General features: G+C 39.2%; 1 protein-coding gene across 9 annotated transcripts in view; it reads right to left on the bottom strand.

Moving 5' to 3' along the window:
* kif21b (kinesin family member 21B) overlaps positions 1 to 20,059 on the bottom strand; it is a 99,689-nt gene that overhangs the window by 5,674 nt on the left and 73,956 nt on the right. For 5 of the 9 annotated variants that reach the window (XM_079857305.1, XM_079857308.1, XM_079857307.1 and 2 more), the window contains 7 exons: positions 9,993 to 10,129; positions 8,420 to 8,600; positions 8,150 to 8,314; positions 7,831 to 7,948; positions 5,264 to 5,434; positions 2,395 to 2,594; positions 658 to 792 (listed from right to left, as the gene is read on the bottom strand). In XM_079857305.1, the coding sequence (XP_079713431.1) occupies positions 693 to 792; positions 2,395 to 2,594; positions 5,264 to 5,434; positions 7,831 to 7,948; positions 8,150 to 8,314; positions 8,420 to 8,600; positions 9,993 to 10,129 (1,072 nt within the window). In that variant the 3' untranslated portion in view covers positions 658 to 692. The remainder of the gene's footprint in view (positions 1 to 657; positions 793 to 2,394; positions 2,595 to 5,263; positions 5,435 to 7,830; positions 7,949 to 8,149; positions 8,315 to 8,419; positions 8,601 to 9,992; positions 10,130 to 20,059) is intronic. The other 4 variants (XM_079857313.1, XM_079857310.1, XM_079857311.1 and 1 more) reach the window with 1 other exon arrangement.

The following is a 20,059-nucleotide window of genomic DNA, read 5'->3' as shown; positions in this document are numbered from 1 at the left end:
CAGTATTTATTATAAATAATTTATCTTTTTTTTTTAATTCATGTGCCTCATAATCTTGAATCAGAATAACTTCCCCTCCTTCTTGCAGCATCTCTTCTCTGATGACGAGGGTGGGGCAACCTGTCACTCACATGAGATCCACCAATCACAAACCACAACCATCCAATCAATTCCTCACAGACAAAAGCCCCACCCTACATTTTTACTTGTTCCAGAAGCCGTTTCACTCGGATATACATCACAGTACAACTTCACTAGCTCCCCTTGTCTTCACATTTATACCATTTTTTTTAAACATTCTGTTGAAATGTTTGCACACTTTCTGAATATAAAAACCCTCTACAATGCGAGTGAATCACTCGCATATGTAATTAAATCTTCACTCTGTGCGACTAAATAATGTCTATCATTAGCCATTGGCTGATAAATTCTTAAGATTTCACTTGAAGTTCTGGAAGATTCTTGACACTTTTATGTGCGAAACGCATCTGATAAATCACAGGCGCACCGGCTGAGGCTGAAACGACCACTTTCATGTGGTAAGTATGCTGTGTTGTACGAGTTTCAGCTGAGGACTTGTCAGAGGGAAAAGGGAAAAGGGGAGAAAAGTACTGAAGCGGAGAGACATTAGAAGATGAGCTAGAGAAAGGACAGTACCAGAGGGAAGCAGGCAGGAGGTGGTTAGTGGAGGCTCATGGGAGGCTGGTGGCCCGGCCCTTGATGGCCAGGACCCGACGGGGCAGACAGGGCGTGAGCCCGGGGACATAACTCCACAACTTCACACGACAGTCACTGCAGTTATGAAGGCATGAGAGAGAGAGAGAGATGAAGGAACAGGAGAGCCGTTAATGAAGAACAGTCAAACAATCCCACAATCCCCTGCCTGTACCATCTGCTCTACAAACAAGCACCCCGAAATGCACAAAAGTAGGTCTTAACAACATATTAGTCTGAGTGAACATTTCTAAGCAGTCTACTGTCTGGAAAAAAGACGTCACAAGAGAATAAGAGACTGAACAGTGTCACAGAAACAGACGAGCAACACATTACGGACTCGTTGAGCTGACGACCCATTTAGAACCATTACAGCGCCGCAAATAACTGCTTATATTATCATTTCAAAATTACCATATTTAAAACCTGTTCTCTTCATCTCGTTTTCCCAATGCACCTCAGAAGTTTCTGCTAATTTGGGAAGTTCAACCTACGAACAGGGTCTTCGAACAGACAATTCGTCTTTTAGATCAATGCATTTCCACACATTACGTGACATTTTAAATGCTTTAAACTAGGCATGTACAATATGTATCGTCTACGATAATATGGTAATTGTTGTTTTAATGATGTGAAGGCAGTCATTTTGTCTCTTACTCACTTTGTCTTGAGAGAGAATGCTTTCATTGCATGATGTGGTCTAGTTGAAAGCAGTAACAACAATCACCCTAAATTCAATATATGGGTGCAAAACTGCCTCTGTATGAGTTTTTGTCTTATATTTCTATGATATCGAAATATAAAATACAGACTAATGCTGTGTCTGAACATGCCTACTTCTATATTACTACTTCTGACTTCCAGCGAGTCTGAAGTGTGTATTCGATGGACACTTTACTATCCCATGAGGCCACAGGAGAGGATTTCTGACTGGAGGTAATGCAAGCACAACTGATGTCGTAGGTCACATGACAACGACAACATGGCGGATGTAGTACGACCAAATTGCATTCATACAACCCACATTCATACTATATAGAACATTTTTTAATGGTCAAAAAGTACGTTTCAAACCAAATGTAGTACCTACTACACAGCATGCGATTTCAGACGCATCATGAGTTCCTGCTGTTCCTAAACGCTTCCACTTTCCAATAATACCACTTACAGTTGACCACAGGATATCTAGCAGGGATGAAATGTCACGAACTGATTTATTGCAATGGTGTATCCTGTCACAGTACCACACTTGAATTCACTGAGCTCTTCAGACACATTTTTTTCCACTGATGTTTGTAGATGCAGACTGCATGGCTAGATGCTTGATTTTATACAGCCGTGGCAATGGGTCTGATTGAAATTATTGAATTCAATAATTAAGAGGTGTGTCCCAATGCTTTTGTCCATATAGTGCAGCTCCAAGCAAAGCCACAGCAGAACTGAAGTGCATCTCTGAGTAACACACAGCAGTGGTTCGTTCCTTATACATTCATGCTCAACTCATAAAGCTTTGCTCTAGAACGAATCAGCTTTTTGAACAAATCGGTTGAATAAATGATCGCAACTTGAAACTTAGTGTTCAAGTGTGAAGTCTAAAAGACTGAAAGAACCAAACACACAACATTGTGCATGAGTTGCGTATCACTAATAATTTAGCTTCTTCCTGCATGAGCTATGTACCTGGAGGCAGTAAAGATCTGTTTGGAATTAGTGCAGATGGCATTGATGGGGCTGTCATGGCCCTTTATCTCTCCGATGGGCGTGAAGTTGTCCACGTTCCACACCTTGAGCATTCCCGCCCTGCAGGCGCTGAGGAGCATGGGCCGCCCGGGTACAAACGCAAGAGCACACACCCAATCCTTGTGTGCATTTGGGATTTGCTGTGGAGAAATAAGAAACATTCGATTTTTAGACCACCTCTCCTCTATAAAAGCACAAAGTCCCTCCAGCGGGAGTTCTTCTCTTTATCTGTGTCACTGTTTCTGAACTCCCTGAAACACCTCCACTGTAGTCTTGAGTTTTCTTCAGGGAACGAACACGTCACAATATTCTTCATATAAATAAGTGATATGCAGAATAAAGGATGAGGTCTGGGTGAGTTAGTTAGTGTGTTGAGACTGGAGGTTATGGTAATGGGCGGGACATTTCCCAAACACACTTAAAGCGTTTGTCCAATCACAGCACACTGATCCAGCCGACCAATCAGAGCACACTGGAAGTTAAGGAAGTTTTTACACATAAGAAAGTTTTTATAATAACGTTATAATACATTTTTAATTCCATCATTATGTTTTTTTAATATAAACATTTAAATGGTGGCTGTCATAAAATGGATTTATTCAAACACATTAATTGAAGAACAGGTCAAATTACAATGAATACGCAATACAGTGCATATATTCAGCAAAATGCTCCTCTCTAAGTTCATTTTTCTAGCTGATTAACAATTCATAAACGCTGATGAATGGCTTTTCTGAGGTAAATGTGATGTTATATGACATTGTTTACAAGGTGAACGTGATTTCACCAAGTACCACATGTTCCTGGATCAGCATCTTTGTTGATCCTTGAACAACTTTCCAATCAACCAATCAGATTTGAGGGACAAGTTTACAGTTTATGTCAAGTTTAGGCTTAGAACGAGGGTGAGGAGCTTCAACATCAGTGTTATTCACCAACCTTTTCCCTCTGATTTTAGGGAAAAGTTATGGGTAGGGATAGGTTTAGGGGTAGGGATAGGGTAAGGACAAAATTTTGGGACAGGAATGTTATTCCAGGATCAATAAAATATGTCGATCCAGGAACATGTCTTACTTGGCAAAATCACGGTGATTTTGGCGTTTTATTGACGCCTTTCCGCGGTTGAACCACAGATTGAGCGATTACATGTGATGTACGGATTTCAGTAAGTTGTACTTTATCTTTCAACATACCTTCTGATGTTCAATGATGTTTATTATAACTAGTTAAGCGGAAGAGATGAACCCAAAAACAAAATCAAGACTTTGAAAACGGCCTCTTTAACTCTTCAGTTTAGGTGTTAACCTCAGCTACAGTAAAAGTGACAGCAAGCACCACTAATAATAAGACCACAAATGAGTTCAACAAACTAGCCAAATTAAAATTTAAACAAGCCTCAGAGTAATAGAAATACAGAAATATAAAATAAAATTCAGATACTAAAGAAGGATTATACATGTGCTATAAAAGAGCTAAGAGAATTAAGAATCTTTTTTATCCACTAAGCTCCAGCTGATTCAGGCCTGTGGGGAAACGGACAGAAGTTCTCATAAAAGAGAGCAACCAAAGCACTTTATCATGGCAGATTTCCCCAGTGGTTCAATCAGAGAGGACAGGCGTAATGTAATGTGTGTGTTTAGATAAACTCACTGCTTACACACTGTTAACTGCACTGGGATTTAAGCATCTTCCTATTGAGGGGAATTCTGTCAGTCAATAAAAAAATAAATAAAAAAAAAGATATGGATGTGCAATAAAAGCTGTGAACTGATTTAGCCCAGATGTGCGTGTGTATTTAATATAAGAGTGAGGGAATGCTGCATACATTTGCATAATGAAAAGAAATTAAAGATTGACATGAAGATATCACTTTATATAAAGGAATCTTTCATCTTCATGGCCAAAACTGACAATAAACTAAAAATGTTTACAGGTAAATACATTTAAAGAGCTTCCGGCATCATGGCACATTGTTTCTCCAGGTGATATTTATTCTCTATTTCCAATTTCAGCATCAAAATGCGATGAAATTATCAACATGACAATGAAATTTACCTGTGTAATACATAATTCAAATATCCTTGACGGGTAGGAGACTCGATATGTCGAACCCATTTTCATGTCGTCTTATAATAATCTTCCATTATTTTTGACCTTTAAGCTCTGGATGATGGGAAACGTTGGAATGTGTTTTTGTCTAATATAATCAGCTGGAGAAACCATTCAAATCAAACTTATTACTAAGAGCTTCCTCAGCAGTCAGAGCGCCATGTGTCAACCTCCAGTGATGAATCAAGCTATTCTACATCTATTGACACAGGAACAATAGGTAAACGCTGGATTATTGCCTTATGAAACATCATTTGTCTGTGTATATATTATTTTTCGGGTTTGGATATTGTAATTTTGTCGCTGTCAATCATGTCTCAACTTTAATACAATTTAATCTCTTTAAAGCACTTACAGCTTAATAGTCAGACAGTTCTTTGCTTATTTTTCCTAAATTAATATTTAACTTGAAAAAAAATCTTACTGACATTTTTTTGAACGACTAAATCTACATTTCATCTTAGTTTCTTTGGGTAATTACGGGAAAAGAAGGAAAAACATTCTCCACACATGGCTCTTTGCTTTGACTTTGATTGTACATAGCACAGGAATTCATATATTTAACCACAAATAGTTGATACATTATAAACAGGGTTTATGTATATTATGGGTGGGGTTCATGTGACATGACATTACGTTTTCACGCATTAATACAAGACCAAAATGCGCATACATGTAATATTAATCTTTTAATTTTTACCTGAATCAGTTCCTGCTGTCCCAGATCCCATTTCTTAATGCCGTTGTCACGGGAACCACTGAACAGTATGTCACCGTGCACAGCGAGACACTCAATCCCATCGTAATGAGGGGGCTCGAAGTTATGAGCCGGTCCGATGTTGCCCTGGGCTCCCTCCGCAATGTCAAATATCTGCATTAAAGGAGTCATGAATTGAGAAATGAAATTTTCCTTCATCTTTTCGACATAGTGCTAAAAAAACAAAAACATATTGAAAGTTCCAGAACTCAACTTTCTTGTTAAGGTCCATTCACACTAAGAATGACAACTATAAGATAATTATTATTACGATAACTATATTAGCGTCCACACCAACGAACGATATTGTTCTGTTTATTATTAAGTGAGAGCTTGTCATCTGCTGCTTTAAAGGTCCCGTATTATGCCACTTTTCACAAGATGTAAAATAAGTCTCTGATGTCCCCAGAGTGTGTATGTGAAGTTTCAGCTCAAAATACCCAACAGATCATTTTTTACAGCATGTTTAAATTGTCATTTTTTGGGGCTCAGAAAAACGAGCTGTTTCAGTGTGTGCCCTTTAAATGCAAATGAGCTGCTGCTGGACGACACAGGGGGCGGAGCCTCACAAGCTCACGCACAGTCTCTCAGGACAATTTCATCTCACGGAATGATGATAATATCAGAAACTCTCAGTAACGGTGTTCATTTCGAGTCGGACAATAATGCCTACAAAGTCAGAGTGCTGTATAGAGATGATACAGGTATAGTTTAGTAGTTTAATTACGGTTATTATAACGTATTTGTCATCTGCTTGTATGTATCCATTATTTATTAATAGCCTACAAGTCTGCTGTCTGAATGATGATCAAACATATACTGATGAGTTTAATAAAGTTTATTGTACATCACACAAAAGATGAAGCGTCAGTTTTACTTCAGAAAATCACCGTAAGAGCGGAGTAAACACAGTAAGTGATAAGAAGTGCGCAAGTACATAAACGAATTTCGGTAGAGTTGAGGGAGTATTCCTATGGGCGGAGGTTAGTCAAGAAACGGTTCTAGTGACGTCATTAAAGAAGGAAGTAGAGGAATGTAGTCCAAACGGGCCGTTCGCTGTAGGCGACTTCTGTTAAATAAAATATCTCGCTTGGCATTGAACTTTGAGCTTTATAATTTTACAGATATTATTTATACTCTAACAGCAACATTACACACTAACTAAAGTTTGAAACATGGGATCATGAAGAACGGGACCTTTAAATGCTTAAGCTGATTGAAGCAGGATGGATTCTGATTGGCTGTCAATGTTATTAGATTTTCTTATGGGTTTTTCAATTTATGAGTGAAATCTGTCTGTGGTAAACATAACTTGACGATACTTTAACGTTTTTGCTCCACAACGTCAATTACACACACCCATATGGAAAGTGTGAATTTTGAAGCTGTTCTGTTTAAAAAAAAACATAACAGACACAATGTTTTTTTTATAACGTATGTTTCTAATAAGTAACTAGATAAGGCAGTTTGGGGTGTGAGTGTGTGAGATGTTCAAGTATCGCTAAGTTATGTTTACCACAGACCTTATTCTGTCAGATACAGAATCATGTCATCGCCAGTGCAGAGCTTTCTCAACACTGGCAGCAGGTGTGATGAGCGCATCTGCACACACAGGCAGGCAAAGACTTTTGGACAACGGCCTGGTGTCAAGAACGGCAGCAAAGAAGCCAATTCTTTCCAAGAAAAACATCAAGAACAGACTGAAATTCAGCAGGACGTACAAGGACTGGACAGCAGAAGACTGGTGCAAAGTAATTTTCTCTGATGAAGCACCCTTCCGACTGTTTGGGACATCTGGAAAATTGATTGTCCGGAGAAGAAGAGGTGAACGCAACCATGAGTCCTGTGTCAAGCCGACAGTGAAGTATCCTAAGACCCAAGAGAGTGGGCTCTCTCACAATTCTGCCCAAAAACTCTGCCAGGAATAAAGCATGGTATCAAAATGTCCTGCAAGAGCAACTTCTCCCAATGATCCAAGAGCAATTTGGTGGTGATGCGTGTATTTTCCAGCATGATGGAGCACCATGTCCCAAAGCAAGAGTGATAATGAAGTGGCTCAGAGATCATTACAGTGAAATTTTGAATCCAGACCAGGAATCTTAATCTCATAAGAGAGCCTGATGTCAGTCCTAAAAAGTAGAGAGTGGACAAGTAGAAGCCCACAAATTGTGATCAACTCCGAGCACTAATAAGGCGAGAAGGGATCACCATCAGTCGGGATTTGGCCTGATATCCAGCATGCCAGAGCGAATTACAAAGGTTATGAAGAAGGGTAAACACTGTAAACATTGACTCTTAGCATATTTTGAATGTTTTTGCCAATAAATGGCAAAATGTTTTCATAGTATACCATAGAAACATGTCAAAAAAGAATATTCAAATACTGAAACTGCAAACTTTGCACAAAACTGATGTCACTGCCAATTCTTTTGGCCACGGCTGTAGAAGAAGTCTATATAAAAGACACAGACATAAATAAAAGGGAAATCAACTAAAATGGTTAAACGGACCTTCACGTAATGGTCTTTGGATCCAGTGATCACCTGATCCTTGCCTCCTCCAGAATAACCCACTGTAAGACACATGACTGACCCAATGTGTCCTGTCAGCTTCCCAGTGGCCTGCATTCTGCACACAAAATCTTAAAATCAGCCAACTGTACCACAACATTTATTATAAAACACTGACGTGTTTTGCGAACAGAATATGCACATGGTGATGAACTCTGTACAGCACACTTGCCTGGTGGGTTTTTGAATTCATCAATAAATGGACATCAATAAATGCTAATACTACTGCCTGTACTTGGCTTAGGAATAAACTATGCACCTGTTGAGGTCCCATGTGCGGACAGTGTTGCCTGCAGAAGCATAGAGCACCGATCCGGTGGGATTGAGGGCGATCTGGTTGATCTGATACTCGCCCTGGGCTGTAGTGATGGTGCGGGTGGTTGTACCAGCACAGGCGTCACCTGAGACCACCTGACCCGACGACCTAACGATGGACGGACAAAGTTTACACTTTCGTTCTAAACTTTAAGCTAGGTGCATTCAGATGCTACAGCTAATTGCCAGTTTCAGACAATGAAAAGATACTCACGTGAATGTTCGGACACACTTGACAGAATCACGAATGTCCCATACTTTGATATACGATGTGGAAACGGTGAAGACCAGGCTGGAGTTGCTGCAGTATTTGACAGACACTACATTGTTAGGATGTCCTCTCAGGGTCACGATTTCCTGTCCGGTCACCAGATTCCACATCTTGCAGGTTCGATCTGAACACAAGGTTAAAATGTCACAAAAAAAACAATACAAATTTAGTTTTTTTACTACTCATCTCATTTACGATGCACTATGGCAGGCGTCTGCAACCTTAAGTCCAAAGTGTACATTAAAAAGAACTGTATAATACATTTAATATCATGCGCAAGCACAGCCGGTTGACACACGCACACTAGAAAGTGCTATTTCTCTCCAGAAGTTACTGTGTGAGTGATAAACATGTCTTTGTAGTTTATAGTTGTGGGTGTCCCTTAATCCCCTCACGCAAGCGCTCATCAATGTGGGTCTCTTGTTGCGTCCTTAAGTAGCTTGTTGTTGTGCCAACTCGTTTTATTTTTCGACTGTGAAACAATGGCCCGGGGCAGTTTTGCATGTGGGCCAATTACTTGGTGCAAACTAGTAAAGCCACATGCGCAAGGTGACCATACAGATTATGTGAGGTTAGAAAAATCAGGCTGCGTTTGTACAGAACATGCTTTCTATGCTGAGGACGACATTCACATTGACAAAATTTATCTAGCATATGGATAAAAACTGAAGTATATTTTGGGCTTTAGGCACACAGCACTACTGGCAGAAGGTTAAACATTGGCTTTATGCTGAACGTCACATGAACAAACAGGAAAACAGGTCTCATTGCATCCACTTACGCAATACAAACTGACGACGATATTTATGGACTTTTGAGGTAATCAGCTAACCAAGCTAGGTTCTGATCATAGCAACGTGAATATGTTTGCACGAGCTCAGCAATTCAGTAAAGTCACGTCCCGTTTATATATATAGCACTTTATACAATAGATTGCTTAAAATCAGGCCGCTTTACCGTATTAAACATGAAAAGCATGTCTCATTTCATCAGAAGTACATCTTAATTTTCTACTATAAAGCAGCTCCACCAGTGTGTTCATGTTTTCACTGGCGGACGTCTGACCGCAACGGACTCGTGAGGAGAAATGAACAGGAAAACATCAGTTCGTTCTTCGATTTCGCTTGAAGTACATCGGGATCTTTATGCTCAACTTTGCTCACTCCTTTAAAGGCTCTATATTTAACGAAGCCCATACAAATGACCTGAACCAGAAGCAATGTGACCTGTTTTACAGAAAATAACCCCCATTAGAGGAATATTACATGCTTAAAAATAATTGCAGCATTGTGAGTAATAACTATAGATTCAAGAGATCAAGCTACCCACGGTTAGCTTTCTTTAAAGCAATGGGATGTTGAATAGCTCAAAGCATGCTGAAACTTTGACCTCGAAGCAAAGAGAAAATGTATTTCGAATTGGCTCAAATGTTTATGCTAATGGGTGTTTATGTTTTCATGTCAAAGGTTCAGAGAGAAATAACTGTGAGAATGAACCTTAATGGTGCACACTGTACCTTTGGAGCCGGTGAAAAGCAGCTCGTCAGTGGCATCCAGGCAGAGCACAGGTTTGGTGTGTCCCTCGGCCATTGCCACGCACTGTAGAGGAGCCGTCCTGCCCCCTTTCAGCCCACCTGTGGGAGTGATCACACCCCTGCACAAAGACACGTAGCATTTCACTGTACTGAAGTGAGGAAGACTGTGAGGTTAGTCTCAAATTGAGTGGGTGGAAAGGATGCAACAAAGCTTGTTTGTGTTCAAATACAACGTATGCCATCTGTTCCACATGGATGAACAAAAGCCTTTTTTGTGTGTGGATGTGAGAAAGAAGAGTGAGATAGGGAGAACAGAAAGAGAAAGAAAAGATACAAATAGGAAGAAGGTCTCCCGATATGATGAATCCCGATGCATTAACCTAATTACTGTGAGGTTTGTGGAGCCACTATAGTATCACTACCAGAGTCCGCCTAGGACCACAAATGGTAATGGATGATTTAAAGCTGTAAAGATTGCTGTGTTTATATGTAGGGTAAGAGACTTAGGGTATGGGCTAAGCTAGTATGCTATGTTAACAGTACAGATGGTGCCCAACCAGAATGCCTATTACCAGAAATCACCGCGGCGAAAATAAACCAGCCGCATTTCAAAGTCGTTCCCGAAATGACCGCCAGGTGGCGCAAAGGGACATTGTGCAAATCAGCAGCAATTGCCGTATTTTAAAATGTAAGTGGGTTAAATATAAAACCCTAAGCCTAATAGGCATATTTTTCATATATATAAATAGGCCTATAAGGTAACAGAATAGAACTAAAGATAGAATCAATTTTAGAACTGAAAAAATAGAATCAAAAGTTAAAAATAGAGACGATATTAGGAGCAATGACGCTGAATATTTTTACTATTCTATTGAGGAATTAGATAAATGAAGAGCTCTCGTGAGCGATACAATTGCATAGTAATTTATAGTGATTTCAAAAGCAGTCCTTAAAAAAAAAAATACATGGAGTAGTGTGGCATAAATTTTGAGAGATTACGCGGAACGCGTTTTAGTTAAGATCCTGGTTTCAATGCCCTTAATCTATATTGGCTTGGCTACTGCTTTAAAAAAAATGTCACAACACGTTTTGAGATTGTTTTGAATTAAACATTGAAGTTTAAAATGTAGTGTTTTTGGCACACCAGGCGGAGTGGCGTTACGCATCGTTCAAAAATCAGGTTTTATTCTGGCATGTTGAATTGGCGTTAGAATTTTGTTTTAGATTTATTAGATTTAGATTTTAGATTTCGTTAGATTTATTTTTTCTCATAACACCTAAAATAACTTAATATATGCCTTGTCTTAATATGACCTACTTAATATAGGCAATAGGCATATAATAGCCTATATAATAAATTAGCAAAACTTGGCCACTAAATATTTAATTTTCAATTATTTTAATTATCACAATTAAAGTTTTAATTTTATTAAATTGAACAAGCGCAACAATCAGCATTTAATCAAATATTCTAAAAGATGTATTATTAATAATAATGTTATTTCAACATCAATAAACATCAAGTTTTATCAATAAACTAGTGTTTTCTGACAGTGTCGACTGCAAAGATGAAGTTGACGATCGCCATATTTGTAGTGAACGCACCTAGAGATAAATGCACATAAAGACATAATCTGATTATCAGAGAGTAGCCTTTTCTTTTCGTTTTGAATTATTTCGTTTGAAGACATTTCAAGCTTTGTGTATTTGATGTATTTATCATGTCTGTGTGAGGCATACGCTGAGTTTCGTTAAGTTAGGATGAGATGCGCTCCAGCTGACGTGCAATGCAAGTGACCGCGCGGGCGCCTCCATGATTAGTGTCTGTTATATTTGCTTCTCTTACTTATTAAATACAGGCAATTGGTTGATGAAAAATTGGTTAAAATTAAGATACAATTTATAGAAAACGAAATTCACTTTAAAGAAAGGTTTTCTACTAAACAAAACTTAATGAAGTGGTCAAAATCATGTCTGACCCACTCCATATCCATCTCTCGATATAGCCTAATGCATCCTATCTTACTCGTGCTGTTCACTTTTCATATTCAACATAGATGGAAAAAAAAATAATTAAATGAAATCTTGTAACGAATTCACACAGTAGGGTAGACCACGACGAGTGGCGCTATGCATTGTTCCAAAGCCAGGTTTTATTCTGGCATGTTGAATTAGTGTTCGACAAACACAGCGGCGCGTTCATTTGAATGAAGAGCGCTTCTCGCTCGTGTGAGCGAACACACACTGGAACATTAGGCAATGTCTCAACGAGTGAATCGTGGCCGAGTGGTTGAACTTACGTTACGATCATTTAGATGACACGGGTTCGAATCCCGAACTAACTTGGACTATTGATATTTTTATATTAGCCTATTAATGCATTTTATAGTCTATTGTTGATGCAGAGAGATTTGTCTAGTTCTAAAACATAGTTTTTTGCTTATAGCCTATTTACAAAATAAAATCACCATCCATTTCCATTTTACACTAAGGAACAAATATTATACAATGACTTTACTTCTGTAGCCTATAATTATTCCAATCGTAATTTCAAAAGCAGTTCTGTTAATATATATATATATATATATATATATATATATATATATATATATATATATATATATATATATATATATATATATATATATATATATATGACGTTTAAACGACAAACAATAAAATCAGAACCAGTATTTGCGTCCATGGTTCCAGTGGCAGTAATGCATCCACGGCTTTTCAAAATGTCACAAAGCGTTTGAGATTGTTTTGAATGAAATATTGAAGTTTATAATGAAGTGTTTTGGCACACCACGACGAGTGGCAAACTCTTTGTTTTGTTTTGCAAACTCAGCTAGCCTGTGGGGGGTTTGGAGAAGGCAATAGTTGCTTAATCGTGGGGGTGCAGGACAGAGGTGTTAATGTTCCGTCTTTCATATGGAGAGTGTCGGAGCCAGCCTGATGAGCAGGCAAAGGCAAAATTCTTTTAAGGATTAATCTCAAAATCTCCAAAAGTCCATAGCCTATGTACAGTAGGCCTTATATCTTATTAAATTATATATTGTAGTTTTATTGATTGTATTTAAAGGTTTTCCACACACAATTTCAATTTAGCAGATACAGAGCTCTTAATTCGCGACCCACCTCGTTTTATTGTGAGGTGAATTCAGCAAGGCATGTTGTATCTTTGAAGGAACAAAAGCTATTTGTTACAGTTTTTTCTTTCGTGATTTGTGTGGATGACACACAGCGACATATACAGTATTATCAGCTGTATGGTGTTTTTTACGCTGAAATGCTTAATTTCGAGAAAGACCCGCCGCGCGCAGTGAGGGAGACCAAACTTACTAAAAAAATATCCAGCGCGAGAGAGGCAAAGAAAAACGCCTGTTCTTAATTTATGTTGCTTTGAACTTTTTTTCGTTTTGTACCGTTTTATTTTTTTAATTTAGCTGCAATTTCTTTGACAATAAATTTAAAATGTTTCTTATTTTGCATCACAAAGGGAATAAACTCTATCGAATCGATGCGACCCTGTTTAAATAAATAAAATGTCCCGACACTTTATTCATACCTTGAAATGTGCGATGGGTTTTCAAACTTAATTAATTTTCTTTTTCTTTTACATTTTCATTGTTTATTTTTTAACTGAAAGCAATACTGTATTGAAAATATTTTTCTGATTTGTTCGATCTGTTTTGGAAAATGTCTACCGTTGCTATGGCCGGGTATCACTGTCACTCATCTCAATCTCGTGAATGATTCACACACACAAAAAAAACAATTTAGCAGATTAAAGACGAGCTTCATCATCTTCATTTTCTGGTGCAATCGGCTGACAGTCTTCCTTCATCAGATATGTCATAGCGTGCAGCGGCTCAACTGGAATGTAGCAAATTTATGTTAATGTACAATTGATAAAATCAACAAGATGATTGACTTTAATAAACAGATGCATATTTAAGCATCAAGAATGGAAAAACATAAACACTGTCGGCTATACTGAGATTCGATCTCAGATCGTTTGAAGCTCCGAGAGTCTATTGTTAATGCATTGACCACAGATATCGTCTGAATAGCCTAGGTCTACTATTTTCTCTGTTTTAAAAGTAAAAAAAAAAGTGTCAAAAAAAAGAAGAAGTGTTTTTACAAGACCTTGTGCTGTTTATTTATTTATGTATTATTATTATGCAGATGTTAATTCAGCCATTCTGTTGGAAAAAAAATTTCCCTAATGTAAAATGGAAATTAATGGTAATTTTATTTTATAAATATAAAATATTTAATATAGGCTATAGGAGAAAAAAACAATATGGTGTAGCAATATTTTAGAACTATCAAATCAAATTAATAATAAAAAAGTAGCCCATGTTTGTTCGGGATTTGAAACGTAAGTTATAGCCTACCACTCGGCCACGAATTTGTTTTGTTTTATTTTGTTTGAAATGTATTTTTACATATTTTGCTTTCGTTAATGTTAACCAATTCTGAGCATAATAGGCCTATATTTTTTCCCTAAAAGTTTGTTTTATTCTCTGCTTTGTTTGTTTATATTTTAACATATTCAATCAGTCTCATTTTTGTTCAAATAATGAAAAAAGTTTTTAAACAGATAGGAAACTTACCTTTTAAAATGCCGCAGTTGCTGCTGTTTTGCCCTGTCACTTGCCCGGTATAGCCTATAGTAATTTCGCGAACGACTTTGAAATTCGACTGGTTTATTTTTGCTGCGGCAGTAATAGGCATTGTGGTTGATTATTTATTAAAGAATTCAATTGATAATCATAACAACATGTAAGCCTAATTCTGAATATAACAAATAATGCTTAAACCGACTAACATCGGTTAGTAACTGCAAGTCCTGAAAATGTTTTAATTTTACGGTAAATTATTTTAATTTATTTCACTGTTATGTTTCAGTTAATAAATCTACAAACACATTAAAATAACACGAAGTAAATGACAAGTAACCTATTGACATAGCCTTTCTAAATTATAGAAAAACTGGGCACACAATGTTAACGTGTGTCTACTTTGTTTAAATTAAATGAATTTGAATTCGTTTAACCACAATATTTATCTTGAATTTATCTGTGGCCTCAGCTCAGATTACTGCCGCGGCAGATTACGGCATTAAAGAGAATAAACTGACACTTTTCAAAGTCTGTGATTACAGCGCCACTCAGCGGTAAAAGGCAGCAAATACACATCCCAATTTTGCCGCCGCGGGAACGGCGGCGGTAAAAGTCTCATTCTGGTTGGGCACCATCTGTATGCTAAACAAGTACATTAAGCTGTTAAGCTGAAAAATACAAAGATTAGTCTATTTGTCACTATATGTAACATAATCTTAAAAAATATGTAAGTATTAAACAACATGCATCATAAAGCAATTTTGATGAATCTTTTATCAGGCACTGAATAGAGTACTCATTAAATGTTCTTTCAGCCTGCTTTGGGGTCTTGATTGTTTTGTGAGATCCGGTGGATGAACCCTGCACACTTCAGACCTTCACCCTTCGGTTGCTCTCCGTGGAGTTCATTGTCAACGTGCTGATATTTCATTTGATTTATCAGACTCCAGCTGTGTTCAACAGCACTCTCGTCCAGTCCGCCACTCAGGCTCCACGGGTCACCCAGCATATGGCCATCAGCCAGGCAGACGGACATCAGTGAAAACAATAGAACAGACTCCATATATCGAGCAGGTGTTAATAATGTCCTATAATAGTGTACCAGTGCCAAGCAGCAGGGGAGCCGATACATGTGACATAGATGTCACACCGACAGCAAAGCCGAATGCACACTTGAAAGGGAAGCCTGCTTGACTGATGCAAACTGCAGCCAAGTCCTCTGTGAGTTGTGGACTTTGGTTCAAAAGCCTAAATCCGCATTTCAAAGTGGCTCATTTGGTCACTGCTGAGTTTGCAGGGTGGCACAGAAAGTGGATCTATTTTAAGACATCTTCAATGTTTATATGCTTTGCAGAAGCATGATCAGCTCTGTTGTGTTGCAAGTGAAGGTATAATGTTTATCTCTAGACCCCAAAGTATGGGACTGATGCCGATGTTAAGCAGCTCTGTGCGGTTTTCCATAGTAGTAGTAGTAGCATTCCAAAAGTAGCATATTATTTACTATAACTCGGATATCTCTGACATTTTGGAGGGTCGGAACATGTCAGGCTCCCAAAAGGCACATGGGCACAAGTTTTTGGAGCCCACTGCCCCCACCACTGCAGTCCCTAATTGCAACTCTGTATCCTGCATTTTGCGGGCCCTCATTTCAAACATGCACTCTACTGTATGTACCACGGTGTTCGCTGGCCATTGGGTCATATGCAGAAAGGGCCCTGGTGTTAATTTCCTTAATTGCATATCTTGAGGCTTTTGATGCCACTTCCCCTATTGGCCTAGTCCATTATCCAGTCGATATGCACAAGAACAGGAAGTAAATATAACTTGTGCATGGTGCTTGTGCACGTGTGCTGATGCAGCACGGAATTTGCAAATGATCTCCTGAAACTCTTGCACTCAGGCAGGGATGAAAAGGATCCCACCATGTCTGAGGATGCAGAGCAACACAGGGCTTTTTAAACTTATTTATATCCACATAAATTGTTTAAAAGACTCTTTGCTGGAGACAGGCAGCACTTCTTCCTCTTGACAGCCTGAGATGGTCCCAATTATGGACCACAGAGTTTTCCAGCAGCTCCCAAAAGACACTTCAGATCTCTTCCTCACCAGTATGAACACCGTCAAACTGCCCATCAGTTTTACAACCTGTCAATCATTGAGACTGCAGCCAGATAAAGGAGAGGCAGGAAGAGTTGCTCTCAACCATGTTGGGACTCGTGTTATGATGTCACCATTTTGTGGTCTGTCTAATGGCTGACGGACTTGGCAGAACCATCACACAACACCTGTCATAGTCGCTCACATCACATCGAGGAGCGGACAATGTTTCGTCTTGGACTGAATCCACTGGCTTTTTCTGTTTTCCCCCAACAATAGCACAGGCAAGCTGGTGTGCAATTGAAAACTGCAATCTCCACATCCATCGTTAACAGCACCACAGAGCCAACTGCAAATGGATGTAATGTTTACTGACAGCTGGCAAGCCAAATTTCTGGTGAGATTTATGATGGACCACTGGCAAGGCCTAAATGAGGGTTTCTATCACAAGAGATATGTTCTAAACACACATGTTGTTTTGATGGAGGAGAGGATTCGTCTATAAAACTGCTCCAGAACTTCAGGAAACAAAAAGAAAATGTAAAGTCTCAAGGACATATACTTGAGGGACCAAGACAAGTAAAAATGACTTCGGGGTTGATCTCTCATCTCTTGTCTTATTTCAGTCTTATTTTCCCATGTTCCCCCTTGTGCAGAGCGGAGGATGCATTATGTCAGTCATAACAGTGGGGGCGTTTTCAGCTCAGTACTGACCCCTCCTGGAAAGTTGACAAGTCATTTCTCAGAGTAAACAGGTGGAAGTAATCTGTCAGAAGAAAAACAAAATCAAAAGTAGGAATTGCTCTTCAAAAATCACCTTTCTTTTTTGGTGTCAGTTTTTGCTGCCGAGAAAATATTGCAACTCCAGTTGTGGCTGCCAATTAGCCCACATACAACCTGGCATGGCTAAACAAGCCTCCCCTTCCCTAAAAATATAATGAGGCTCTTTCCCTTCAGGCTGACAGCGTTCCCAACCAGCCCAGACTCAGAACGCTCTTTCCTGCCGACCGAGCGAGACGGAAATGAAGCTGGAGTTTGGGATGAAGGGAAATTGGTCTCCTGTGGGCTGAGATCAGCCTCTGTCCGGCTCAGCGCCTGTGAAGTCCTAATGATGGTGGAGCCGTCAAAGCCTCTGTGCAGGCGCAGTCGAACAGAGGTGACAAGAGGATGGCTGATTAAAGAGGAAACTGGGACATCCCGACTCTCTGAGGACAGATGAAACGCGAGAGGCTGCTGTTGGCACATTTGTGCTCTCTAAAGTGGAAAAAACTCCAGGGATGTCCGGCAAACAGGAACTGACGGTGATCGGGTTCCAGACGAACATTGTGTGAGGGGTTTAAAACATTAGTAACTTATGTCTTTGTGATACAGCATTCAACTGAAGCCGTGTTTACATTTCATTAACATTTTTCAATTGTATATGCAACTAGATTTTTTTCCATCTGAAGAAAATATAAGTGGTGTTTGCCCATGCAAAACTCATCGCCTTGATGTTAGGGTGTTCAAGGTGGTTTCCAGGGCGTTGCTAACCATGTCAAATTAAGACACCTCATCGTCTCTAGGTAAGGCTCAGTCTCCTTCCTTCAGAGATTTTTTTGTCGTCTTTTATTGCCCACCAGGCAAAACAGTTCACAGTTGAGAGTTGGGTAATGGTGCTGATTGTCTTAGCAAGCTCCAGTAATGAGCACTAAACAATTTCTCCACACCATGCAGCTTAATGTTTTGCTCATTTGAGTCGATAAGTGAGGAATTAGAGTTTAGAGTGAATAAGGACATTTTATTTCTTACTGAGTGTCAATCAAACAAACTCAATACAGGTGTAGTGCCATGCTGTGCTTTAAACATTACAGCCATAAACCAAAAATCAGCCTATGCACACACAGCAAGAAACTAAACATGCAAGCCCTGCGATACTAAAAACGCATGAAAAAGGAAACACTCCTTGTCACATGAGTGCAAAAACCAAAACATTACAACAGCAAACTTTAAGGAATGATGATCTAAAAACTAAACCATCATGCAGCACATAACTAATGAGGAGTGAGCTCGTGGTTTTGGACCCTTCCGCTGGGTTGAAAGCAAAGAAATCAGATGCTCTGAGAAAAACATGGTGTGAAGGGTGAGGGGGGGAGGGGGGTGTTGTCCTGTTGCCTCCTCTCCAAGTCTTCTCAGTAGAGAAGACGAGCATAAGGAGGTCAGGATATGGAGGTTCTGTGCTTTTCATGGATAAACGAAGAGGGGGGTTGTTATGAATGAACCTTATCTGAACATTCCCATAGCAGGATTTAGAGCAGACTGCCGCAGTTCAAAGAATAAAAGCCTTCCCTACTGACTCATTCAGCTTCACGCCGATCAAAGAGGCTGTTGATCTTAAAAAACACACACACAGACGAAAAACACTAATCCAAAGTGCACAGTTACACTGGCCCTAGTTATGACAATTTAGCTGAAATAATAAGACATCATAGCGTGAAATTCATCATCATCATGCTGTTTTGTTTCATTCTGGAATAGTTTATCACCACTGACTCACTTGGTGAACAAGTTAAGCCAGCTGTCTGCGATTCTCTCCTTAAACAGATTTGCCTCTCAGAGGAAATTTGGGGCCGAGTTGTTCCAAGCACTCCATGTTCCATCATGGAGTCATTAACTTCTAATGGGATAACGAGAACAACTCGAAGGAAACAAGAAAAATGCGATTGTGCTGTCAGGATAATGGGGTGCTGAGAAATCACAGTGTCGCTGTATTGGATAAGAAAAGAATATTGAGTAACATACTAAATTGAACCTGTGGGGTTTGTGTGAACCAATTTTCTTTTGCAGCCTTTACAACAGAGACCAGAAGAAACAAAGTTTTTGCCAAAAATAAAATTAGATCAGTGGTGGTTCAAAGGACCAAAAGATGTAAAACTTGCTGGACATGTTAACAAATTCGGCCGGCATCTCTCTAGCCAATTTTCCAGACAATTTTTTTTAGCAAGCCTTATTTGCATAGTTGTTGAAGAATCACGAAACAGGGCATCTCTCAGCCAGTGGGTGTTAACCATGAGTTAATGGCCCTGCTGACTCAAACAACTTCTGGACGGCTTGAAAGAATTGCCCGGTTGGTGAGGCAGACTCTCACGGCCTTGGCAGCAACCAGTGAGGCTGTACTCTGTCAGATCTGGTTATTTTGACAATTTTTCAGGGAAATCAGAGAAAAATAAAGGCAGTTGAGTTGGCTAGTGGGATGCCACCTTTTGATCCCAGTCCAGAGCGGTTGCGAGATTCAAATAGGGTTTGTAGCAGGGCCTTCCCAACAGATCGCCAGGAAGCAATCAA

This window comes from Squalius cephalus (genome assembly GCF_949319135.1).
Source record: "Squalius cephalus genome assembly, chromosome: 22".
Taxonomy (NCBI): Eukaryota; Metazoa; Chordata; class Actinopteri; order Cypriniformes; family Leuciscidae; genus Squalius; species Squalius cephalus.
The sequence above is the reverse complement of the archived record's forward strand: the minus strand, read 5'-3'. Positions and strand labels throughout refer to the sequence as shown.